Here is a 27,290-nt window from a genome sequence, read left to right on the forward strand (position 1 = left end):
GTTTTCAGTCATTTTGTAACATACTATTCTTCCTCATCTTGAAAGGATACTGAGTCAAATTAATTTATGAAGTGACTGAAAACATTATTTTACAAAATTGTGGGCTTAATATTGAGTGTATGTATTGGTATTTTCATCCCACACACTGCTTTACTGCTTTCATGTTCCTCTCCACCCACTGTCCAGTTATTGCTTCTCCAGGGAATAACCAAATGGGCAATATTTTCCTGACTCTTCCCAGTTCTTTTTTAAGGTTTTTCTATGATACTAGTATATAGTCAGGAGCAATTATTTAGAGCTAAAACAAACCAAAATCTTTTTTTTTTTTGTTCTAGTAGTTAATGAATGTCCATGTTTCATATGGATAATTGCAAGTTTGCTCTTTGGACTATCCTGTGTATGCACTGCACAGCAAACTGTTAGCAGTATTCACAAAAATCTTTGGGATACAGAATTTGACCTCTGTTCTGCTTCTGTTTAGGGTTGTGGCACTAATCTTCTTCTGGGCTGAGGTCTTGAACAACAACCTGCCTAGACCTCCTGATTATCCGGGTTTGGCATTCGCTCCTACAGTGTCTGCCTCACTGGATATGAGAATACTGGCTAAAGGTTTCTATCTTTTTCAGCTCTGGACAGTCCAAATAAGCACATAGAAGAGAATTTCAGGGATTAAACTTGATTAGCCAAAAAAAAAAATCAGATGTGAATATCTGGTGATAGTGCTTTTTAAACAGTTAGGAGAAAAGAAAAAAAAATCAGTATTATGTGTGCAAATGAGTGCCTTCATGCTACTTTCTGTGGTATGCATCAGATGCAGGCAGAGTATTGCACTGTGTTGTGAATCTCTCTCCACTGGTCTGAGGAAAGCATGTTGCAGTTGTATTAAAACATTTGCAAAAACTGTATCTTTTATGTTTGAAAATATTATGTTGTAGGGAAGGAAAGGTAATACACACTGAAAGACATAGGAAATATGATGTTCCTACATTTTGAATAGGCAATAAATATATTTGCAGCCTTTTCCAGCAGTATAATGTTCTACTGTATGTGCCATGGATTTCTTTCTATTCATAACTCTCCTGTCAATTGCTTCTCTGATTTATTAGGCTGATGTGTGAATGCAGAGGATTACTTTCCTATTGTAGAGCATATTTTTTTATTACTGCTCTCATAGTCCAGCAAGCCATGGTAAAATTTTGTACACTATATATAGGAATAAAATAACCTAGATCGATATCAATATCTGTAATTTGATGCTTTCTCAACACATCTATACTAAAAAGGTTGGCAGCAAAATTATTTCAATAAGGTGAATCAGTCCTGATAAAAAGGCCCTGCCAAATAAAACTTTTAAGGTAAAGACCATCAGTTGATCTTTCTTCAAAATGTATTTAAAAATACAAAGAGATGGCTGTTACTAAGCTACTGAGAATGGTTTCAGCAGAAGGCACGGGTTTGTACAGACATAAGAACACCTGAAGCTCTAAAATAACAATGCCTACCTGTGTATCCAGCCACTGCAGAAAATTATTTGAAGCCATTTAAACCAGTCCTTAATGTAATCTGTAAATCTGTAAATCTGTAAATCTGTAGCCGTGGTGCTGAAGTCAGTCCTGCTCTTCCAGGGTTTACACTGGTGTAACTCAGACTATGACTCATACCACAGAAGGGATAAAGGAAAAACCAAGATATTAAAAATTATCCATTTTGAAAGTCTGAAGTTTTGTACGTTTTTTACTGGTTGTGGGCCAGATTCCCTCCTTCTCATCCTGGAAAAGTACTTCTTACTGATCAATGACTGACATTTCTAAGATTGCTGTGTTTTAGAGACCTTTGTTCAAGCAGATATGGAAACGCATTATCTGTGATATATAGCTTGAAATGTCATTTGGAATATAGTATATTTGGAATATAGTTTTTTAGTTTCACAAAGAGATTTTATACATTCCTGCATTCTTATCTGTCTAAAAAGTAGAGACTGTAATGCCCATTATAGGGATCATTTAACATATATAAAGAATTAGTTCATGCAAAATGATAAATGACACAATAGGTCCAAATCAGCCTTTTATATTTAAACTGTTACTGCCACCACAGTTGCTGAGGAATGAGTGGGCAATCTGCCCAACTGTGTCAGCAGCACTGCTGGGTTTGGCTCTTCACTTCGCTAGACATGCTGCAGGCACATGGTTAACCAAGCAAGGCCCTAAATAAAGGGACACACTCCTTACTCCACATACAGAGGTATCACATGGTTTTGGGTGAAGGCTTTGGTGAGGTTTGTTTTTTTTCCAGAACTGCTACTTTGCTATTCTTATATCCAGAAGGAACTGAAAAATTGCTGCAACTCACAAGCTTTATGGAGTGGTAAGCAGTGTTAGTCTATTGGCAGTGAGATAGCACCATTTTTTCATGGTTATTTTTTCTTGTTTCTCATTTCTGTATGTTTTTTCTGTATTCTGCTGATTTAAAAAGATGTCTAGAGTTAGACTGGACAGCTTTTGGAAAGTGTCATCTGAAGCTTATTGGCTTATTTAAAGTAAAGAGTCGGGAAAGTAATAAGGAAAGAAATAGAGAACATTGCTGGGACCTTCTGCAAGTCTGTGTTTGCATGCCTTGGATACTGCATGAAGTTCTGTCTTCCCCTATTTCAATGAGTATAGGAAATCTAGAAAAAAAAATAGAATTGTGGATTTTGAAAGGCAAAAAGAACCTGAGCTAAACAAATGGGGGAAAAAATATTCAAACCAGTACATGTATATATATGTATGCACATACATTTACTATAACACATACTTTTATACATATATAATTTTGCATCTTGAACTAGGGGTATTACAAAGTGCATTAGATATGAGGCAAGTGTTTACTTTGCTGACTTTTACCTCATTTATAAAACTCATGTAAATGGGGAGATGGAGAAAAGATTCTGCAGTGCAGCTTTCTGTAGCACTGAAACTCTAAAATTACAGGTTGTATCTTGCCTTTGTGACCTTAGACAAATATTTTAATTTTATGTGCCTGAGTTTCTATTAGCAAAAGTTCCTAGCAAAGAGAGATGTGAGAATGTGTTCATGAGCTTTTGAGGCAGTAGCTTGTTCCCCAAATACTACAACTTTAAGACAGAAAATTCTCATGTGACTGAAAGATTCTTTGAAGGATAATACATCAGTTATAAGAAGAGAGTACTTCTTGTTTAAATCGCAGTAGATAATGCCCTGGGAGCAGAGGTCATAAGAGGGCAGTATGATGTTTGATGTAATAAATCGTAAATATATTTTTAATCTGAGAAGTGGCATGCTGTTTATTCTGTGAGGCAAACTGTCTGAGGTAGCTACAGCAAGCACTGAAAAAGGATTTTTTTGAATTTCCTCTTAGAGCTGAAATGTCAGATAGAGTTGTTCTGTTGCTTAGGCTTAAATGACTGAAAAAAATTAATTTTCTGTGGTCTTTCTGTTGGTGACCCATCTTGTTCCTAGATGATATTTGTGTTCACATTGACTAAATCCCACTAATAATATGCTTAACTGAGTAAAGTACAGCTTCGGAAATCTTCATCCAACTCTGAAGTTATGTCTCCTGCTGTAAGAATATTTGAAATAGTGACCTACTGCTTTCTCTAAAAAAATTAGTTTTTCTTTGCATAAAAAAAAAGAAGTTGAATTTTCTATATCTTGTTTAACTTCACTAGGTATCTGGTTATAGGAATACCAGGATGTTTTTAGTGGAAGTATATATGTCAGTTCTTTTCACAAATAATAAATACAATCCTTCATTTTCAAATAGATCCTTAATTATTTTTAAATATCAGAAAGTAAATGATCCACACCCTCAGTGTTAATCATCATTTTTCATTTAATTTCAGGCAGTACTAAGTCAGTGCTTGAGTAATGCCAAAGTCTTCACATCCTAAATTAATATTGCCATTGCATCATCTATAGAGTGCACAGTGCTGTGCCTTCTTTAGTATTGTGTGGTTTTTTACTGTTTTGAAAAGCAAAGACCCCAAATCAATATCAAATAGTTACAATACCTTCTAAGGGCCTTGGCATGTGTGTATTTTACCTTATTTATATGTATTCCTCAGTGTTAGTTTATAATGTTGTTCACTGCCAATGTGTTCATTTTAGGAGATACTGCTTTTAACAGTGGGCTTGAAAATTGCTTTTCTGAAGCCTTCACATCAAACACGCACTTCAGGTCAGCTCTACACTTGCAGTTAGAAGTGTTGCTTGGAAGATCCCACTAGTCCTTGATGTTTAGAATAGGATGCTTGTGTTGTCCTTCAAATTAATGTTTTTTAAGAGTTTAGGGTAAAATGCTTTACAATTATAGACAACTTATACCTAGGCAGGGATTTTTTTTTAGTCAAATATAAAATCACACTAAAACCTTGATTTATAATAGGTATAGCCTTCCTACCAAGCATGAAAAACAAAATGTGTCACAGAGCAGAATACAGTAAGGATTACGGACTGAGAAAGCAGCACATTTATTCATACCTTCCCAAGGCAATTTTAGAACATGATTTTGAGTCTCCTCCTGTTCAGAAAATGTTTTTGAGGCTCTGTTAACCTCACATATAGATCCCAAGATTTAAAGAGGTCATTTAAGAGATACAGGGAAAACCAAACTGTACTCAGTAACAGAAATAAGATACCCAGTCCCATAAGGAAAGCTCCTGAGTATTGACCCCGTGCTGTGGATCCTCACATATCGCACAACCATTCCACCAAACACCCACCTGGTTTCTACAGACACATGAAATAGATCCCCTTCCTTTTCCATGCAGTACAGTTTAGCACACAAGGGAACAATTTTTATTCAAGTAGAACATTGTATATATCCTGGTGGTTGAATTTATTTACATTATGCCTCTTCACAGCTTTATGTTGCCTTTGTGTCTGATCTGAAAAGTCCTAATGAGAAAGCCATTCTTAAATGGGACCTAGATCCAAACCCTGATTTAGATTCCTTAAACAAATTAGACTTTGGAGTTAATGCAGCAATTTGCATAACATTCTCCTCTATTTTCAGCTAAAATTGCTCAGCACTTTTTAAAACTTGTAGCAAATTACTTTGCTAATGAGACTAAATTACCCTGTGATGTTACAGGTAAATTTGTCTGTAATAAATCTCACATGCGTTTGCAATGTACCGATTTTGTCTTGTCTTCCTGTTGTTCCATAGACACATGAGAAGAAATAGTGGAGAGGATTTAAAGTTTGAACCACTGCATTTATCTTAAGAGACCTACTGTACTGAATACTGTTCCCATATTCTGATGGAGATTTCTCCCCTTCACATCTGTTTTAAGTTTTAGGAACTAAGTTTCCGAAACTAGCTAGCAATGAGGCTGCCTGTCTTCCAAACTCTTCTCTGATAAATAGTGTATTTTTTTTCCTCTTGGGTGGAAGCCATTTTAGTAATGTAAACAAGACTAAGATAAGTAATGGAGAGAATTTTTAATTGCAAAAAAAATCTAGAAATGTAATAATTTCATGGATATAAATGGTCAGCGCAGTCAAGTTGCTCTGCAGCCTGTGGCCTCCTGGACTTTCCTGTTGTGCTCTGGTCTGTGTGGGCACACCAGTCTGCTCAGACAGTGAGCCTGAGAAGAACAGGGTGACTGTAGTCAAAGAGCGTCTCACAAACACCACACTGCCTGCCACCATTTAAAAATTCTTGGGCATTTTGTTCAGCTCACTTGCAGCTTCTCCTTCCAGCAACAGAATTGCTTGAAATCTATTCACATGCGAAATAGTAAGCACTTACTCTGCTAGTTAGAAAACCAGCATCTAAGAACATTAAAACCAATTATTACAAATAATTTCCAGAAGCAGACCTAAACTGAAAAGTCTTTTTAATTTGGTGTTTATTGAGTATATACTGTCACCTGTGCTAGCAGTCACTTAGTTTTTAGTTCTGCTCCATATGTAACACTGTGACATTAAAAATAATTTAATGTGTTTAAATACTTATATTTTGATATATTGAAACATGCTTTCTTAATAACAGAAGTGTCACAGAATAAGTGGTGGATGATACTGTGTGATATGTCAGTTAAGCTGGCAATTAATATCTATGATGTGTAGAAAGGCTTGATTGTTGTTAGATTTCCTTCACCACCTTTGGATGAAGATTTATTCAAAAGTGATTATTAAGAAAAATGTGGAAATTAAGCATCTAACCATGAATTAATCTTTGAGTTAGGAATGTGGAGCTGTTAATAGTGGAAGACTTAATGTCTTATTGTTAAGAGGAGATTGTGTTATTTTAGAAACACTTTATCACTCTGTCAGTCTCTAACAATTTTTGTCACCTGCTCTTAATCCTCTTCTGTTTCCATTATATTTTACTTTGTAAGGCAGGGTAGTCAGAATTAAATGCAGAGAAGGATGTTCCAGTTATACCTACTGGCAAAATTTGAACAATATCTCAGATACCCACTTGCTGAGTATAAATAGAAGAGGAAGGGTGTTTGGGTTTCTATCACAGCTGTATTTTTAGTCTGTTTTGGAATACTTAATTATCTAACAATCTTTGGCTAAACTGTTTAAAATTTGAAGCTTCCCTTTTCTTCCTTTTTGTATCTCTAGCTCTAATTTTTGCAGACTTCCAAGGGATGGAAGACGCAATTTCCATTATGCAGTTATTGAAAGAAAGGGTTTTGCTTCTTTTCTTTGCTGCCGGGCAGAATAGAATAATTTTTCACAGATTTCACAACTTATATTTCAAAATAGGGTTCAAAACCTTAGTAGTAGTCAAAACAGCTAATGTCAATTAGCTCTGACTTGCTTCTGCTATTACAAAGACATAAGCAATAGCCAGATTCCAGGGTCAGTTTTCTCATAGCTCAATATGAAGAGAGGTCAGTCACCTATATTTTGTTCACTCTTGTCTCACCAGTATCTATCCTCTAGAACCACAGTGTCCCTGATAACTCTTTCCCACATCTCCTATCCAGCTCATCAGCTATTCCAGCTCCAGGTTCACTAGTGTTACACCAATCCAGAATGCAGACCATCCTCATCCAGGAAAATTATTAGCAATTAGGATTAATAAGAAGATAAAGCCGGACTGCAGTGATCAAGCGAAGGTTTGGCTGGACCAGCATACTTAAGCACAATTTATTTATACATCTCATCCTTCTCTATTTTCTCATGTTATTCCTCCCCCATGCATTCGGATATTTGCCATTTCCTATCTTTGCCCTTCTGCCCAAACATCCCGTAGTTTGGCACATTGTCACAATCCCTTGCAACATCCCATCAGCGTGTTCTTTCCCCTAGGACCTGTGATGACCTTTTCATTCATTCCTCCCTGTGTGCCCATTTTACCAGTTAACAAAGCTCAGGCTGAACCTCTCCAAGCCTTGGAGCAGTTCCTTCAGTAGCCCATCAACCAGTGAACTCCCAGACCTGGTCTTTTGTATTGTCTCTTTGCTTTATAGGATTTGTGTATGTAAGTGTGGTTTATTACTTTTCCTGTCTCATCTGTGTTTATATGCTGGACAGCCATTGAGCAGATGTCCTCATAAAACAGATGTCCTTACATTCCAGGTATCTACATAGCCTTCACATCCTACATTTCATTTCCTTCCATACATCCAACCCATCTATTGTATTGAATTACAAAAGCAAGCTATCAAGCAATTCATATGCTAAAACCGTACAGTAATCAAGTGTATATGTATAGAGATAAATAGATAGATATGAATAGATATAGATATGGATATAGATATATTGTTTCAGACATATCATCAATGTATTATTGACTTGTTTTGCCAACACATGCTTCAGGCTGGTCATATGTAACTCCTGGTAGATTAAGTATTGAACAGTCCACTGTTGTGGTAAACACCATTGAATCAAAGTGTCTCTGTTTGAGACAATTTGGAGGGGCAGAGACCTTGGATGGAAGTCTTCTTCCTCTGATTCAGTACCCCTGGTTCTCTCCAATACAGAGAGAGAGATATCAGACACACCGAGATGTAAGTGAAAAAATAACTCTTTATCAAGAGGAATGCTAAACAGTACTGATAAAACTGAGTTGAGCTAACCAGAAAAATTCCCAAGCTCCTGCCCACCAGACCAAAACAAGATGGTGCCAGCCTCCCCCCGCCCATTAAAACCCGACAGGAATAGTTGGAGGGTCAGTGCTGGAGTGAGGCTGTGGTGCTGGCACAGGCACAAGACACCCTCCGGAGCCAGAGATGAGACCTGGTCACTGCAGCTCTGATGGTGGTTGTAGTCCTGATCCGCTGAGGTGGGGGTAGAGGCCTGAGTGGTAAAAGTCCCATGGAGTGAGGGAAGTCTGCCTAATGAAGTCCATGTGGTCTTTTATTGGGCTCAGGGTAGGTGGGAATGCCTCTGGTACCACCACTGGGGCGTTTAATTCTTCACTGGATGATTAATGCTGGATCACAGAACATTTGGAGTGTCTTTGACACCTTCTAAGCACAGTTGGATCCATTATGGCCACTAGCAGAGATGAATATCTTCGGGTCATGTGAGTGAATTGTCCTGATGTCTCCCTGAAGGGAGTTATCACACATGAGTTATTTGTGTAAGGACAAAGAAACAGTTTGTAGCCTGAGGTGGCAGGTGTGCATGCCCTCTGAGTCATCAGCCTTCCAGTCTTTTCACACTGGTGGATAATTCTTCTCCTAGGAGAGTACCACCCTTATCTTAAGTCCCTCCCCACAGTCTAAATTAGTAGGCATATTTGGAGAAAAGAGAAAAGGTGAATACTAGAGTCTCTGTGTAACCCAGGATAAAAGGTCAGCCTAGAAACTGATAAATTCCATTTCTCAAAGGATCTTGGCATGTGATATCTAAGCTGTCCTTATTGGGAACATAATTATCACTGCCTCCAGTACTGACCTGAACCCCTTCTTGAATCCAAATTCACTTTTTATTTTCATTGTGTGAGTACCAATACATTCTCAGATACAATGCAAAAAAACTTCATATGATACCAGAGGAGACTCTGGCATCAAGCTAACATGAGTGCACTTTCTTCAATCTGTGTACTAGAGTCTGATACCTTTTGCTGTCCTGTCTGCCTGTGTCATGGCATCATGGGACTTGACGAGAGCAAGTACTTCTGATCAGCAAGTAGCCAGTGGCATTAATGGCAGACAGCCAACTTAAAGACAAAAGTTTGAAAAAGCTCTCTGCTTACCATGGATTTTTTTTTTGTGGCAAAATTAATGTAATTTCTGTTCTGTCAGTTTTTAGTTTGATTGGAATAGATTCCTGATTTATTAGTAAAGCTGAACAATGAATTCAGACATATGCATGCTGAGCTTCCTGGTCTTGATAGGGTTTGCCATACACTTCATAATGCCACATGTGAAAGAGCACAGCTCTTTATTTAACAGCTAACAGCATTTTCCAAAAATGTACACAAAATATTTCTAGTTTCATTTCCTTTGCCTCGAACAAATAATTTCATTTCCTTTACCTCTATTTCCATAAATTTAAATAGATTCTGGTAACATCCATCACAGTCTCACAATTTGTCAGGCATAGTTGAACATGCTGGAGAGTATAGTTTTAAACAGCTATATACATATGTGATGGAAACACAAAGCTGGGGTGAGACTTCTGGTGAATAAGGGCTGTTGAAAAGAAAACAAAACCAAAAACAACAAAGCAAGACAGTAATCCAGATAAAAAACAGCATCAGAAACTGTGCTTCCAGTTGTGAACAATCAGCTTCATCTCTCCCCGCTTGACACAATTTCTCTGCCAAGTATCTGAGCTTGGAAATTCAAAGAGTTTGCAAAATAAGTCTTGTCTTTCCCAGGTAAGAATAGGGTCTTTCTTCAATAAAATTTAAGACATTTTATCAAGTTATGTAAGGTGTTATGTAACATCTGTTTCATTTCTGTTATATTACCCATATTTTTTTTACAGAAGTGCATTTTAGATTAATATTTTATGCTCTCGCTTTTAAGAAACTGTCTTTGAATCATTTTGGTCTGCTGCTGACTTCAGGTTCCTGGGAGAGGAGGAGCTGCATGAGCTGAATAGTAGTGTGCTCTCAGCTACCACAACTGAAGAGGGAAGATGCAGATTTGAATGTGTCAGAACCACACATTTCCCCTTAGAATGAGCAGAAAATAGCAAAACTTGTCACCTGAGAGCATCCATAAACTGCTGAGGAGCATGAGATGCCACTTGGTTGTGTCCAAGAGGAAGAGTGGGGAAAAAAGCATAGGCACAGTCCCTCTGAAAGGAGGCAGAGTCTTTAGATGAATTACAGTACCTGGAATAATTTTTGCTACAAAGTAATAATTTTTCTCATTCTTAATCTTTTTTTTTTAGCAGTGAAGCAATTAAAATATTCATTCAACATATTGTGCTTTGAAAATATAATTCACAAAGATCAGCAGGCATGTTTTCATTCTGTCGTTCCTGATATTACTCATCACGCCAGGCAACTCATTTATTTTTAACTGTCTTCTTTCTTCTATCAGATCTTGTTTCTTTTCAGAGGTTGAAGTGTGAAGCTCAGTGGTTGATTCACCTTTTGTAAAACTGAAACATAAATTTTTGTTCCTAGTCTGTTTAGTAGATGTCATCTGTTTTGTCATGTAGGTGGCTCTTCGTGTAGCATGGTTGGTTTTGAAAATCTGGTCAGCAGAGGAAGCAAATGTATTTTAATATGAAGGTTAAATGATGATACATTGTAAACCCAAGCAAACAAACAAGCCTCACTGCTCACCTCTCCCAGATAAACTTGGTAAATTTTTCCCGGCTCGGAAATGAACTAATTGATTCATTGCAAGTCATCCTGTTTACATGGGAAAGTTTTGACCAGTGAGATATATTGCAACACCTTTTCTCTTTGACCTGTTTATCTGGTTTCTAAACTGAAAGACGTCATGGTTTCTCTGAGCAGAAGCATAGATTCTCAAAGATTAGTGAACTTTTCTGCCTCTCATTGATATATTTTACCAATGTCCATTCATATCTCTGCACTCTCCACATAATGCTGGTTGCTGTAGTCTTTGAGGTGACCTGCATATTGCTCAGGAAGTTCGACATGAAGTACTCATATAATACCTATTTAAGGGAAAATATAAACACTAGCATTTTGACATTTAGGACAAGGCTGTGTTGTAACTGTATAGGCATTAAAACATTTTAATTTAACACTGTAACATCTTGGTATATACACTTTTTGACTACACAAGTGCTTTATTTTTTGGTCTTGCTGTTATTAAAAAAACAAGAATGTGCCAGATAAACTGGAAAAAGAAAAAGAGATAACTTCTGTTTCAGCAGTGAGTAATTTCATATAGCTCAGTTTTGGAACCTCAAGGGCTGACTCATTTTTCAGTCTTTATTTGCAGTGAATTGTAGAATCATAGAACCATTTAGGTTAGAAATGGCCTCTAAGGTCATCAAGTCCAACCATTAACTCCAAAGTCTATCATTAAGTGTCACATCTACACGACTTTTAAATACCTTTAAGGACGGTGACTCTACCACTTCCCTGGGCAACCTGTTCCGGTGTTTGACAACTCTCTTGGTGAAGAATTTTTTCATAATATCCAACCTAAACCTCCCCTGACATAACTTAAGGACATTTTCTCTTGTCCTACCACTTTCTGCTTGGGAGAAGAAACCCCCACCTGGCTACAACCTCCTTTCAGGTAGTTGTAGAGAGGAGTAAGGTCACCCCTGAGCCTCCTTTTCTCCAGGCTGAACAACCTGAGTTCCCACAGCTTGTCGTCAGGGGACTTGTGTTCCAGACCCTTTGCTGCTCAGTTGCTCTTCTCTGGACTCACTTCAGCCCCTCAATGTCTTTCTTGGAGTGAGGGGAACTTGACACAGGATTCAAGGTGTGGCCTCACCAGTGCTGAGTACAGGGGGACAATCACTGCCTAAGTCCTGCTGGCCACACTATTGTTGATACAGGCCAGGATGCCATTGGCCTTCTTTGACACTGGGCACACTGCTGGCTCATGTTCAGCCGGCTGTAGACAGTTCCTTTCACAACTGACATCTTTCCAGCTAATCTTCCACAAACCTGTAGCATTGCATGGGGTTGTTGTGACTGTAACACAGGACTCAGAACTTTGCCTTGTTTAGGCTAGTGTTAGATCCATGAAATGCCATACGTCAGTATGACTCCCCTCTGCAGAACTGCAAGAACACATGCCCATGCAAGAACAGCTTCACAAATATTTCAAAACCTTTTCGTCTTAAAAGTAAAATGACCAGCTGAAGTGCCTGGCTGGCTTTGTTCCTCAGCCAACGACACATATGGGGAAAATTTTTGACAGAGATGTCTGTATAACTTGCTTGAAGCTAAAACATCTTACTCTTCGGATGTTACTTTTGAATAAATGTGGCTTCTTAAAATAAGATTCAAGAGTGGTTGATGTTTGAGAAACAAATAGTACCAGAGAGTAATAAAGTATTTGTTGGAAATAGATTTTATAATAAATTGTACTTGGTATTCTTGACCTTGATTGTTTGCTGAAATACTTTTGTGCTTTTTCTATAATGATATTTTATATAAGATATCGCATTAGAAATTTATTTTGTAGGCCACTTTGTTTATACATAAGGCTTCTGTTCCTACCTCACTGAAGGGTCTCCTTCAATCTTAGTAGAACAAGCTTGCCACAATGTTTTTGTCATCCTTGTCTGTTTGTGCAGACTTCCTCCTTTTGCTTTCATCTTTGCTCATCTCAATTCAGTTGATATAGCATCCTTACTGAGACTACAGTAGCTGCTCACATTCCCAGAAATTAAATGTAAAGGCAGGACTACTTAAAACTTTATGACATTAAGTGGGTTTTTTTTTGTTTGCTACAGTCTTGTGGTTTTTCCTCTAGCTTGTGATGTGTTACACTCTTGAAGGAGATGATGTTTCTCCTGCGCAGGAGAAACCCTTGCCAAGGCAAACCTTGGTGAACCATGAGCAACCTTCACGAGGCAACTCTTGGCTGACTTTGACTGCTTTTACAGAGGTTCAGGTTTATCAGTTTGTACAGTTATGTTACCACTGGAAAAGTAATACAAGGAATCAAAGTAGTGTAATGTAGCAGCTTTGCAGTGCTGCCAGCACACCTTTGCTGGCCCACAGCCTGCATAAACCACATCTTAATTTCATTGGATAGCTTTTATTAATATCAATATTCATTCCCTAACTTTATGATTATCATTTTGACCTGTTTCAGATAAGAAGACAAGGTGGAATACAGTTACTGGTGGACCTATTGGACCATCGGATGACAGAAGTCCACCGTAGTGCCTGTGGAGCTTTGAGAAACTTGGTATATGGGAAGGCAAATGATGACAACAAAATTGCTCTGAAAAACTGTGGTGGTATCCCAGCATTAGTACGGTTACTCCGCAAGACTACAGATTTGGAAATCAGAGAACTGGTCACAGGTTTGAATCTTTCAATATTTTTGTTCAAACTGTATATCAGTCTTGCAAGCATAGTTCTGTGCTGCATGCCACTTACTCCATCAGTAAGTATTTTGTTACAATATTATTTCCCATAACAAAAAACTTTCAAGCCCTTTGGATATATGTAATGTATGAATAGCTTTCGGTATCATGCAGTTTACAGATGTAGGCATGGCTTAAGCCTATGATTGCTAGTTCACTTCATTCTTGGTTAGCCATGAATGCTCTTGCAAGAGATGTGCTCCATACATAGATATGTTGTGGTGGGAATCCTCTCCCTCCTGTCTGGTGTAGGGCTGCCCATGCAGAAGTTATATTTTACTGAATTTGCTTAGAAGCTGTTACTCATTCCTTTTATATCCTATATAGTGAGAAGGAGAATTTGTTTGGGGGTTTTCTACCTTTCTTGAGGTTCTCATAGGAAAACGGAATACTGTGTTGGAGAGGTGGACAACATCATCTTCTTAAGCTTTTGTTTCTGAAATTTGATACCATGCTATGTGATGTGCTATACACAGAGCATGCAGGTAGTGAGAGTTTATTTTTTTTCTTGATAGAGTAGAATCTGGTCTTTTTAAGATTGTTTGGACTTTGTCCCTTATGAAATTCAAGGGGGAGGGGAGTGGAGGTGGTGTTCAGAAATACAGGAATGCTGTCAAACAGGGCTGATCTGAAACATTTGGAAGTGTTTTTTCCCCTTGCCCCTAAGTTATCCTATTTAATATGCACAACAGAAACTAGATTTTTTTTTTTTTATTTTTCACTTTGTGACTTAATTTTATTTGATTTTTAATATCAGTGTGGTGATTAACTTAAGGCTACAAATAAGAAATATTTTCGTCATCCTATTTTCAATGCCTGTATTTTCGTTATGATTTTCCTACTAAAATATGTAAGAAAATGTCTCATTTCTGTCACAGAATCATCAGAGTACATGTTATCTATGCTTCTGCAGAAATTACTTACCTTTTGTTTCAGACCTCATTTAGGATACAATTGATAGGATTATCATCCTTTGGTTGGCTCCAGGTTCCTTTCTTGAGGGTGTCTGAATAAACTGCATGGTGTTTATTAAATGTAGATTTTTATATTTAATTTTGTGTCTTAGTTGCAACACTTATCACCTCCTACTTGTTAGTCAGGATTAATGGGGCAGAGATATGGGGTTACATGAGCTGAGATAATGCCTCCTGTAGAGTGATAGAATTACTGACAGATCTAATAAAGTGTAACCACTACTTTAGATTCAACATACTTTTTTGTCCCTTGGTTATGTTGTTGGTGTCCTGGCTCCAGCGAACATTTTTCCTATTTTTTCTGAGTAGTGAGAGGCAAACTGCTAATAAACATCAGCAGTACACCTGAGCAGTCACAGTGACACTCCCCATACCATCTGTAAATGGAACACATAATGTCATTAGGTCTGTTTAAGAAAATACACGGGGCTATGGTTTACGTTGATTCCATTGCACAGCATGTTGTTAAATTTTCCTAAATTCCCACAGAAAGAAAGGATGTGTGGGCTAGAATGCCCTCAAAGTGTTATTGCCAAGAGGAGTAGGTCCTGACCTTCAATGGTAGGCAGTAACCTGCCTTTGTACAGGTAGATGCAGCTCCCAGGGATGGTGAGCATCAGGAGTGTTGGACATGTATGAAAGGGGAGAAAAGCAAGATGGTGACCCTGAGGAATGGAATCAAAGCCAGTGGTATTTCAAGATTTTATTCCTGGTTTCATATTGGGTTTTTTGTTTGTTTTTAATAGCCAGTACATCCCAGAAGGCCACTGCTTGCCCTCGCCCTGTTTTGTGCCTTTCAGAATGTAAATAACTAGTCCTTGCTTTCAAAATGCAAACCTGGTTGTGGTAGTGTTCTGCAAAATGTCCTTTCAAAGTAAGGCTCATAGTTGCAGCTCTCATCTTGCATCTCTTAGGAAGCAGGTTGAAGTCACACATCTGAATCAGTTCTCCTTTGCTTTTTCTTGTAAAATCTTGTGGTATGACAGCTACCCCAGCTCAATTCCTTCCTTCTGTCCTTTCTGGGGAAGGAAGGGTAGCTCCTGCAGCAGATTCCTCAGTAATGAAAAGATTTGATTTGGTGGCAGGCACAAGGAAAAATAAAAGAATTTCTTCATGCTTTCCACCAGCCTTCCTGAGCTGAGGTGGCAGGAAAGTGATTATTTCAGTAGGGTCACTATAGCCTGAAGGAGATACAGAGAAAGTAATAGCAAATGTCTGTTTTGGGAGTAAACATAATACCTTGAGCCTTTCTATCGCATGTTCATTGTGCATCCTGTCTATATAAAAGATGCACTTGTTTGTTACTTTTAGAGAGGACACGAAGTTCCTGCCTTAGGAATTCATACAGGCTCTGACATTGCTGCCCCTAAATACTCCTCCAGCATTTGTCCTCAGAGCACTTCTCTTAGGTGGGGAAGTGTCGTTATCTTGGTTTTACAGATGGGGAACTGGGCCTATCAGGTATAAATGACCTGTCCAGAAATGTGGCAAGATGAAGGTGTGAATCACTCTGAATAGGCACTCAGCTGCAAGGGAAGAAATATGAGCAGGAGAGGTTTTTTAGCAGCTCAATTTGTCTGGTAGCAGTGAAGCATTCATTGCCTGCCCCAAGTACCGTACAGCACTCACCCAACAGAGCGAAAGTTCTGATATTAGTTTCTTCCTCAAACATGCACATTTTCTTCCTTTTTGTTGCTTCTCTCTAAGGAGATTATAACTTAAATTTCCAGCAATCTCAAGACTGGCTTTGGAAGGATATTTAAACCTGCAGACCAGCTTTCTATCCTAGTAGCTCCTTGGTTGTCAGAGTTGCCTTCAGCACCATTTGTGGCTTTTCCTCTTTTCCAGATACTTCTTTCTGGCATAATCTCTCCAAAACAGAGTTTTTCACTTTGTCCTTTATCTTGTCTTTCTCCTCTTCAGTAGCAGAGGTCTTGGGCTAATACTTGAAAACCTTACCATGCTCCAATTTTTGGATGCACAAATTTAACCTTATAGCAAAGTATTAGAGCTTCAAGGCTCTCTCGTGTCAAGCAAACGGTTTCAGTGCAGGCTCCCATGTAGAAGCAGTGAGGGAACTGTGCTGCCTGGCTGTTATGAAGTTAAATGGAGTTAATGCCCAGGAACTGCTTCCTAAGATATGGAAAGATTTTTCTTACAGAAACACTTCCACAGTCACAGATTTTTACTAGAAGAATGTGGATAAACTGAGGTATACAAATGGATGTATGCATTTATGTGAAAGTGAACTACTCTGATAGAAATAGAGATGCCAGCATGGCTAAAGCCTCTGGTAATTTCCAGAGACTCAAGGAGAACCAGAATTACAATATCTTGTTGCCTGTAGGTCTGTAAATGAAAATAAATAGGTGTAAGCTGGACATGCCGTACTTAACTTAGCCATCTTTTCACCCCATCTCTCTGCTACTAGTTCCCACAGTAGCTCCTGTTAATAGGAAAAAATAAAAGCCTTCTATTTTAAAATAATTAAATGTTAACACTTTTCTAATAAATATAAATAGACAAGAACACAGTACAAAATTAGCACAGATCCTGCAGATGGTAGAAAGAAATGTTTTCACTTGGCAATAATGAAAATGAGTAACTGATTTCTGATTCTCTTGCCTTTCCCGAGTTAATTATGAACCCTTCCACAAAATTCTATTTTAGCATTCTTTCTATTTGCTTTGCTGTCAGGGGGAAAAAATTACATGAGAAATGTGACGTGTTAGCAAGGATAACACAAGAATCCCATGAATGCCTTGTGGAGAAGGTGAAGTCAAGCAGCTGTTGCTAGATCCTTTCCAATCCAGAGCATTCTATGATTCTGTGATTTAACTAGTCCTTGCTCCCTGTTCCATCAGCTCCATTGAATAACTGGATATCTGTCTCAGATAAAGTTATTTAAACTGCTATGCTTCTCGTTCTTGACAAACAAAATCCATCACAACTAGAAAAACAGTTTCTCCTTATGAACAATAAGCTAGCTGAATAGAAAAAAAACTCCATTTAAAGAGGGCCCTTATGACTGTTTCACCTATTTTCAAACTGTACATACCATTTTTGATTGAAAGGTAAAATTGGATAATCCACTTTTAGAAAGCACATAATGATAAAGAGCTATAGCTATAAATAATGTCAGGAGAAATTGTTTTTTCCTGTGCTAGCAGCCAGCCTCCTGCTTATTTTGGTTGACAGTAAAGTGTCAGAGATTTAACTATTGTCTACTGAAAATGTATAAATTATAAAAATTATCACATTTACAAAAAAAAATGGAAAAAAGCATAAACTATCTAACACTAAGCATATATACTATATGCAGATAGGTAGATATTGACTCTGTGTATTTCATTCACATTTTTCTTCACTGAAACAAAAAGCATATATTCCATGCCTGCAAAATATTATATTTTGTACAAAATATTTCTCTCAAAGAAGCACTAGTTGTCCAGATAGCTTTGGCCCACAGTCAGGTTGGACAGGAAAAAAATTTCATTTACTTCCCAGATTTTGGGTTCCGGTATTCATTAGTGTTGTCTTTAATTCCAGCTGTGGCCAGTTTGTGTTTTGGCTTGGTTGGTCCTCTGTTGTCACCTCATGTTATGCAACATTATTATGTAGTCATTTTACATTTCTGTTTCAGTTTTAGTAGTTGCCATATGTTTATCATGAGAGATTTATAACCTTATTGATAGTCTCTCAGTGTTACTGGAAGCAATTACATGTTGTCCACCTTATATCTATCTGGTTTGAGTTAACCACTGCAGGTGAAACCTCGTTTTTGATTGCATACTGCTTATTAGTATGTGCATAAATTATTGGCAGATTAGTCAAGACTCCGGAAGGGTCCCTTTGAGCCTAGTATGTGTCTTTGCTAATCTGTGTAGTTGCAAGTTAGTGAGCCTGCAGTGATATGTAACGCACGTTTAAGGGAGTATTCTATTTAAATGGACCTTTTGGTTTCCTTCAGTGGAAGATTTAATTTGATTTCATTTTCTTAGGTAATTCTGGCCAGTTCTTTAGAATTTTTAACTTCCTAGTACAAGAGCAATTCTCCTGTTGGGGGTTCCCAAAATCAAAATTACAGGCCTGCAGTTGTTTCCTATTTGTGATGTTATTTTCTAATTGACTTCATAAGGTATTAGACTTGTGACTTTCTGTATAGTAAATTATATATTATGGCAAAGGGTTGACTATTTAGTACTTGGGATCTTGAAGCAGTTTATCAATTTAATAATTTTCTGCAAAAGTGCCCTTGACATTAGCTTAGTTACTGGAGTGTGTAAACACAGATGCGAAATTTTATTGTGATATAAACATTCATTTAGAGGTGGCACTTATTTGTAACCCTATTACTCTCTGGAAATTTGATTTGAAAATGAGTAAAGGCTGTTTTATCCCACTCAGAGGTGACTTTCCCACAAACTTAAGTGAAGAAGAATCAAACTCTTCCATGAGCTGCATTCTTACAGTAGTTTACCTTGATGTACCTTTTCTTTGCAGGTTTATATTAGATGTTCCAGTATTGATCCTATTAAATATCCCATTCCTTAATTGTATTCAAGTTTTGTAATGGAGCAATGCAAGTATAAGGCCACTTGGCCAGTAAAAGGCCTAATTAATTAACAGCTTTTGATATGTAATATAAAAAGATAGGAAGGAAAATAAACGTATAAAGAGGTTGCTTTTGGAACCAAAGAAAGGATTTCAGTATTAACTGAAAATTAGATTATAAAGTTCTATGGTTTAGGTTCAGATACATATCCTGGCTATCACAAACTTTTCAAACAGACAACATGAAAATCCATATATGTGTTTAAATTGTCATGATGGCGTGACCATGGTAAGACTGCTGCTACAAGGTTGATGTGACTTTGGTTCAATATATGCTTACCTAAAAGAGTAAGACTGCCCAATATCATTTGGGGCTCATAACTCTGTGTAGTTAAAGAAAATGGAGACGGGATAAATGCAGAAAGTATACAAACTGCCTTTTAAGATGCAGCTCTGTGAATTTGATTCTCCTCTGCCTCCGATATCTGATCACTATGTCCTGTCAAGTCAAGGAAATTAGAAAGGTTAAGCATGGAGATAGATAACTGCTAGCACTGCTTTCAGAAGTGTTTGGTTTGATTTTGGCAAGAAAATATGTTCATTCATATCTTGCTTAAAGTCTCCTCTGCACATAAGCAAATTCTGTAATAACTTATAAACAAGTGTTTTGAGGAACTTACCAAACACAGAGGCAGGTGACTTACAGAGTTTAAGCTTAATTATTTTTTAAATAACAGATGTAGGATGAGATTCACATATTTCAAATCTACTTGCTTAGGCACTAATGTTTGCTTGTGTGTTTTAAATGCTTTTCATTCAAAGTGTAGATTTGAAGGGTATTAACTCTAATGAATATTTCCTACTCTGTCTCTAAATTTATGTAATTGCAAGTACAATATCCTACCACAGTCAATTTTAAAACTTGATTAAATCTTTTCACCTAATTTACTTCTAATTAGGTGTTTTAAATAAAAGTTGTTTTTAACGTTAACAACATTATTTGTGTGCTTAAAGTTCCTATCTTTTTACTCTGAATCAAAACCAGTGGCTCAATGAGGAATTACATATTACAGTTTCTCCAGTATTTCTTTCTTCAAGCACAAAAGCCTTCTCATTTTCCCAAGGTTTCATAATAGTTTGACTCCCTCCCTTTGCTTGACATACTTTTAAGCAAGGTATTTTTCAACCTCTGCCCTGAATTTTGTGAGCCATGAGAATTTCATATAAACTCCATCAAATCCCCTACAAGTATCAGGTTGCTGTAAAAACAAAGCATTTAGTCTCACAGCCGAAACTTTTCATAGGCTAGTTTATGGTTCCTTGCTGTCACATTTAAAGTCTTGTTATGGGGAAAAAAGGAAACCAAGGATTTGCTGAACTCAGAAAAACTACTTGTTACTTCTGCCTTTATAAAATTAGACTTATGCTGCACCATTATCAAAGCTAAGCAAAAGCAAAACAAATGAAGTTACCCTGGTCTGCAGAAGCAGCTGCTCAGTTTAATCAAGCTGAAAGTCCAAGTACCCCAACTCAAGCAACTGAACTTTACCAAGGTAGTCCAAACCCTCTGGCCTGTTACTGGCAATGGCAATGACAGGTTAGTGGGCTGCATGGTTGCTCTGTTTTTCCACTCCAGTCATCAGTTACTTTAAGGTTTTACAGAGAGTCTCTAAAGATTGCTATTGCATCTTCGTAATTTTCAGAAAGAACTTAAAATACCTATTTGTGCTTCTCCAGACTAATAAGCTGACATTTCATTTTCAGTGGATGTGCTATAACAAGGCACAGCCATATGAAGAGGAATGCTGTTGTACTTTACATTATGATTCTACAGTGTGGCAGTTTAAATTTTAGATTTTAACATCACCTACAGAAAATATTGCCATCGTTTCTAGAAATGTGGAAGTGATTTCCAAACAAATTCAGGGCAGGAATTAATTGATATTTTTTAAAGTCTTCACGTGAACCCAGTGGGGAACCACTTACAGAGACGTCCAATCTTTGTAATCATTTTCCTTGTAAAACAGGAAGGTAAAAGGCTGTACAGTTTACACGAGTATGTTGTTAGGAAACTAATTTCCAACTTATAGGCTATGATATCTTCAAGAAATTCCAGAGTCATTCAAAACACATCCTATTTATAGTTAATATGTAACAACAAATCTAAAAGTAATTAATAAATTGTGTAACTTTGCTTCAGAAATGATGCTGTCTTATCAAATAACACTTAGGCAAACAATATTGACAGTTCAACTGGATCACTTTACACCAAATCTATTACGATTTACTGTCTAATTATAAGACAATCTCTGCCCTGTTTCTCAATATGTTGTCACTATTTTGGCTCTGAAAATGAGAAAACCCACTGACAGAATCTTTTGTCTTCATGGAAGGTTGTTCTCAACTTTTTCTGAATTATCAGGTTAACTACTTCGCCTCCTGCTGCTCCCAGTTAAATAAGGAGAGGTTTTAAAATAGATGCATTTCAAATCTTCTACCCTGCTTTCTTAGCAACAGGCTGGGGCACCAATTTATCATTTAAGGTGTTACATCCAAAGAATTTCTATAGATAAAAGGGAACATACTGTTAAACAGCAATACAACACCCTCCTGAGTTTCACAGTGCCCGTTTCCCGGAGGTAAATGGGAGAGAGACAGAACAAGTCACTAGGGTGACTTGTCTCGGTTGGGAAAAGTGGTAAGGCCCTGCCAGGGGAATCCCTCTCCTCTCTCTCATGAATCTGCTTGTGGATGGTTTCATCAGTTTTCCCATCACAACTGCTTCCTTCTCCCTGTTTCACAGGCAAGTTCCTGTTCACTTGTCCTGCATTTACCACCCTCAGTCCCAGCACAAGGGTGGTCCCTTTTTGCTCTCCTTTTTTTCTCTAAATGGGAATTAACTATTTTTCCCTTGTACAATCACTGAGATGCATCTTCTATGGAAAATTCATTCAAGTTGTCTTGATTCATGTGGCAGTGAAACTGACTTAATAATCTGCATGTTAATATGCTACATAAATGATTTTCCTTTTTTTTTTTACTTTGGTCAAATCTTAAGTTTAAGAGGAAATATCAAACAAGGTTATCTGGAGTGATAAATAGAGGACATCTGTTGTAGCATATGGCTTGACATACCAGCCACATTGAACTTTTTCAGCAAGTCATAATCCTTTGGAAAAATTTTGATGCCCTTGCTTGAATGATGGAGTATTAAAATGCTTGCAGTTTAAAATCACTTTGTAGTTTGATATGTTTGCATTTGCAACACAAAATACTCAAATTATATTTTGAATATAATTTATATATTCTAAATATATAAACTATATAATATAGTTTTTGTTTCAAAACAGGTCAGAATGTTTCACTTTTTTGTTTGCAAAATGAAAGTTTGAGGATATGGTGAAACATGTTCATTCTATGATCAAATTACTTTTTTCACTGTGAACACTGTTTCTTAAAAAAATTTATTTATTATTTTTAGGCTCAAAGGCCAACCTCCCTTTTTCTGTCCCAAATAATCCTATTTTCAATGCTATCTTTTTCCTAGGTAACAATTTGGCTAATAAATAAGTGTTTCTTTTGTTTGTTTGTTTTCTTTTTTTAGCAACTATACACTGAGTCTTTCATTTTGCACATAGATGCAACTTTATAGATAGGACCAACTTTCTAATTGGTTCTTACCAAAAAGGAGTTTTGTATTTAGAGATGTAATTTACTGTTCAGCTTTAAGTATAAAATTTTTATTTTCTGTATTAGGATGTGTTATCAAACATATATTTTGATTTTGGGTGCTAGAAAAAAATTATTCAGTAAAATATGTGTGTAAGCACTGAAAAAAAAGTCTTTCCATTCATATATCCATCCTTGTTTGATTTCCTTGATTTCTAATAAAGTATTTAATTTGGAATGGTGTTGCTGTTAGTCATGTATTAGGATAACATTTTGTTTGAAAGCAGTTGATTTATATTTTCCTGCGTTTCTCTCACTTAGAATAAATTACTTTTGGTGTGGCTTCTGTGTTTTATAGGACCTATTTAATTTCATCAGCTAGAATGCAAGTTAGGCAGGAACCACTGATCTTTCCACAGTAACTTAAATCAATTCTTGTAGTAATTCCTCTACTGTTTACCATGAAAGCTAATAGCTGGCTAATATTCTTGTCTGACAGTTCTTCCTTTTCACAGTTATGTGTTAATTTGAAGTGTACAGCAGAAAGAGAGGAGCAACCTTAGGTCAAAAATTCAGTCCCATGCAAGGAATACAGACTTTTTTAGTTAATGCATTTGGACAGAATTTGGTTTTAAGCAATATTAAAATTGGTCCCTCCTTTTTGTTTTAATAAAATCAGAGATGTAATTTTGGAATAAAAAGAGAAGTAATTGAGAAAGAAAGAGTTAGTTTTTCAGAGGAAATGTTTATATTCTTTATACTATATGTGGTGTATACTTCTATGTAGTCAAGATCAAGCCATGTTTGTAAATAAACAAAAAAGACCCAATCACAATAATCCTTCTCCTCTGTGGAAGCTTTTGCTTTGTAAGGCTATGAATGTCTGCAAAGGAAAAAAAAGTCTTCTCACTGTGGTTTTCCTTAATGTTCTCTAAGCTTTTGTCTGCTTATGAGTTTTACTGAAAGCTGGTCTTTCTCAATGTGGACTTTTCCTACATCAGCTTATATACAGATAGAAAACCACCTCTGCGTGTAAATAAGTGAATTACAGGAAGGCATGTATAGATATTCACTCACCAGATAAAAAAATATTTCAAGAAAATTGATGAAAATTCCTTGTCTGTTATGCCAATTTTAAACTTATTTTCACAGTGTGCTTTTAAGGAGCTGCCTTATGAGCTTGTGGGTTGGTCAGGTGCCAGAATTCAAATCAACCACTTTTTGTTTCCTACAGAAAATCTGTTACCAAGCCAGTTCCTTACCTTGACGGTTGAGCTGGTTGTGAAGTCTTATTGCACTTTATGTTAAGAAATGTTGTAGTTGATATCCAGCATCTCTATAGCAGAACCGCTGTAATATATCAGGAGCCCACATCTGCTGCCAGGGAGTGGATCCAGCTCTGCAGAGCAGCCCTGCAGTTACAGTGGGGGCTCCAAGTGCCAAAGCTGCCAGCAAATGAGAGCTTGGGGTAGAAAATGCTTTTCCTAAGGACTCCAGCAAAAGATCCCTTGTGCTTGGCTTCTGTGCAGAGTATTTAGCACTCAGATTTCAATCTTAATTGGCATGTTCATGAGGGAGACTCCCTGTAGTATCCCTTTGCCTTCAGCGTATAAACAAAAAAGCCTGCCAATGCTCTGTTCACTCTTCCTGTGATGCAACCTCTCAGCAGTTTCAAATGGTTTTCTGCATCAGTCCATGACCGAACTATTGAATTATGATGGAAAAGAAAAACCTGGATGTGTTGGAAGACTTTTGGATTTTTATTTTTACAAAGAATATTTAATAAGCAAAACCATAATATAAATTTAAGGTTGACTTAAACATCCGTTATTGAGAAGAATCAAAGTCTTATTTCTCCTAATAATATTCATTTACTTACAATTTCTTTATCATATCATTTATTTGGGCAAGTACATATTTTGCAGCACAATATAATATATGTATAGTGGCAGTGTAGCAGGGGTAATGCTTTTTGGAAAAGATGACTTGTCCAGTTTCTTGACTTCCATTTATATTTGTAGTCTAAGTTGTTCTAAGAGGTTTGTTTATATATATAAAAGTCATAATTTGAGTTAGCATTAAATCATGCACTAAATAATTGGTTAGACTTCCCTGATTTTGCACGTGCTCCCTTACTAGGATAATATTCTTTTACATACATATCATACATAGAAGTGTATGATCTCTGTTTTCTTAACTTTGAATGGAATAAGGGTAGCATGTAGTTTATCAGGTCTTCAGTTATATCTGACTGTAGGTATACATATGTGAGTACCAGTTTGATTAAAACACTGGAAAAATGCATTGAAGTGTTTAATCAGGATGAGTTTGAGCTACAGCATGATTCAGAGATTATGGTGTTTTGGCTAAGACTGCTCCATTAATCCATTGATCCTTTAGGGTAAGTGATGTGGTATCTATTGTAATAGCTTAAATTAATTTATGTAAGAAGAAATGCTGTTTCTAAGCTGAAAGTATGGCTTTGTCTGCTAAACAGTAGTAACATCTCATCAGCCTGGACTGTGCTTTTAAAAGGGTTGGTCTTGTTTTCAATCTTCTGGACTTTGTCTAAGAGAAAGTTAAATAAAAACTTTCCTGGTTCTCTGTTCTCTCAGTTCCCTCTAACAGTGGCAACAAACCTAAATTGCCTTAATAGATTTTAGAATCTATGTGTAGTTTTTTTAATGAACTATATCTGTGGAGTTATGTCTTTTAAAAAGTCAATTATAACCTTTCTTCAAAATTTATAAGCATTTTTTAAATTTGGTTGTTGTTATCTGTGAAAGGCCTTCTTAGAAAAGATGATTTACATTTAATGCGATAAATAACCTCTTGACCATAGCAGATGCATGTCCTCTGATAAGCTACTTCAGAAGATGTAACTTGATGCAATAAGATCTCCATAGCAAGCATTCCTGTAAACTCCTCTAAAAGTCCTTCATCTGGTATCTGCCAGACTGGTACTTGATACTCGGATACAAAATCCATCTTCCAGCTGGAACCAACTGAATACCTTCTGAATACCAGTTTCTCCTAAGTTTTAAGCTTAAAATGAGATTGCAAGATACTTTTTCATTGTATTTCAAGTTGTTATATGTAAGGGTGAAAAACTTCAACCTGTGACTAGAGATATGTTCAGTCTGGTGTAGCTGGTTTTCTCTTTCTACAAGGCATCCAGTACAACCTAAAGGGATCTGCAAAGGGGACACAAAATGCCTACTCTAAATGCCTCACAGCTTTAAAAGCAAGAAGGAGAAAAGATACTGTGAATGCAAGTGATTAAGTAAGAGATGTTCAACAAACACTGATTTGTTCTTTATTTCATATGTCTTACAAGAGTCAGTCTGCAAATGCTAAACTGTTGAGTTGGACTAGTGAGTTGTTGGATTAACAGCTCTCTTCTCGTATACAGCAGGGTGAGTCTCACCCTTTGTCAAGAGTCACTGGTAAGTCCAGTCCCTTCCCTTCCTGGGGGCATCTGATGACATGCAGATTCTTTAGGAGGGAGTCAAGGCACCTCAGAGGCTGTTGCAGACTTGTTGTGCTCAGAAACCCATTTCAATCAGGGCTTTCAGAGTGAGGTGTCAAATGTCTCAGTAACCAGCTTCTTACTGTAGTCTTAAAGGGTATGTCATCTGCATGCTTGAAAAATATATTCATAGTCATGTGGTGAACAGGTAGTTCCATAATGTGAAGTGCCTTAGGTAAAAGATTTATTTTATTGTCACTCTCTCTTGCAAAGTCAAGGCAATGGATCATCTTCTCAGACCCCACATAAATCTAGCTCCAGGTCATCCTCAGCCAAAACAATGGGAAGTGAATTGCCAGTGCCCTTTCATAACTGCAAATCCTTAATTAAGGAAGGTTACAATGAGGCATGTAGAACGCCAGCCTCAGCAAGTAGCAGACTTACTGCAGACTTACTGCTTCTTGTCAGAAGAAAATTGGTGGGTTTTTTCATTCGTGTGGTTGGTAGTATTCAGTCTTAAAATTATATAAAATTCATTGTTCTAGGGTGGAAGAAGATTATCTCACACCTTAAAACTGTGAAGAGCAAAAACTTTGAAGATGGCACCAGGCTTACTGGGCAGTGCCATTTTGCTTGATTCTGCCTTGATTTCAAATCATTTTAGGGGAAGGTAGAATAGCTATTTTAGCCTGGTGATCCTATCAGACTCTTACTCTGAAGGTTTAATTTCCGGTTTGTGAAACCAGAGAGAAAGAGGGCTTAGAGAATATTTCTAGGCATCTCAACTATTGCTCAATATCAGCTAACTATGGTGTTTATGAGTTTGCTTTTAATTAGCAAGAACCTGAAGTGAATAGAAAATAGTGTAGACATATACATTTTAAGCATTTTACTAAATAAGTCTCTTGTGTTTGCTTCTTTTATATTCTTTTCTGCTTTTCCAGTTCATGACTAGTTCTTGAAGCCCAAAGTACTGACTTTTTGCCATCAAAGCACTCTGCTGCTTCACTTTCAAAATAGGACTTCTTCACAAAGATGCAGCATATTGTCTTACATTAGAACTAAGTTAAACCCAAAAAAGGGGAAAGATTTGCATTCTGATTCTCTACTTTTATAGCATGCATATCATTTACATCTGTCTAG

The 27,290-nt window shown here is 37.0% G+C and overlaps 1 protein-coding gene across 10 annotated transcripts in view; it reads left to right on the forward strand.

Annotated features, from left to right (window-relative positions):
- Positions 1-27,290, forward strand: part of CTNND2 (catenin delta 2) — a 631,056-nt gene that overhangs the window by 474,378 nt on the left and 129,388 nt on the right. For all 10 annotated transcript variants that reach the window (XM_027724249.2, XM_027724246.2, XM_027724247.2 and 7 more), the window contains one exon: positions 13,205-13,418. In XM_027724249.2, the coding sequence (XP_027580050.1) occupies positions 13,205-13,418 (214 nt within the window). The remainder of the gene's footprint in view (positions 1-13,204; positions 13,419-27,290) is intronic.

Source organism: Pipra filicauda, unplaced genomic scaffold (genome assembly GCF_003945595.2).
Source record: "Pipra filicauda isolate LSUMZ 115617 unplaced genomic scaffold, ASM394559v2 scaffold39_size4671491_pilon, whole genome shotgun sequence".
NCBI lineage: Eukaryota > Metazoa > Chordata > Aves > Passeriformes > Pipridae > Pipra > Pipra filicauda.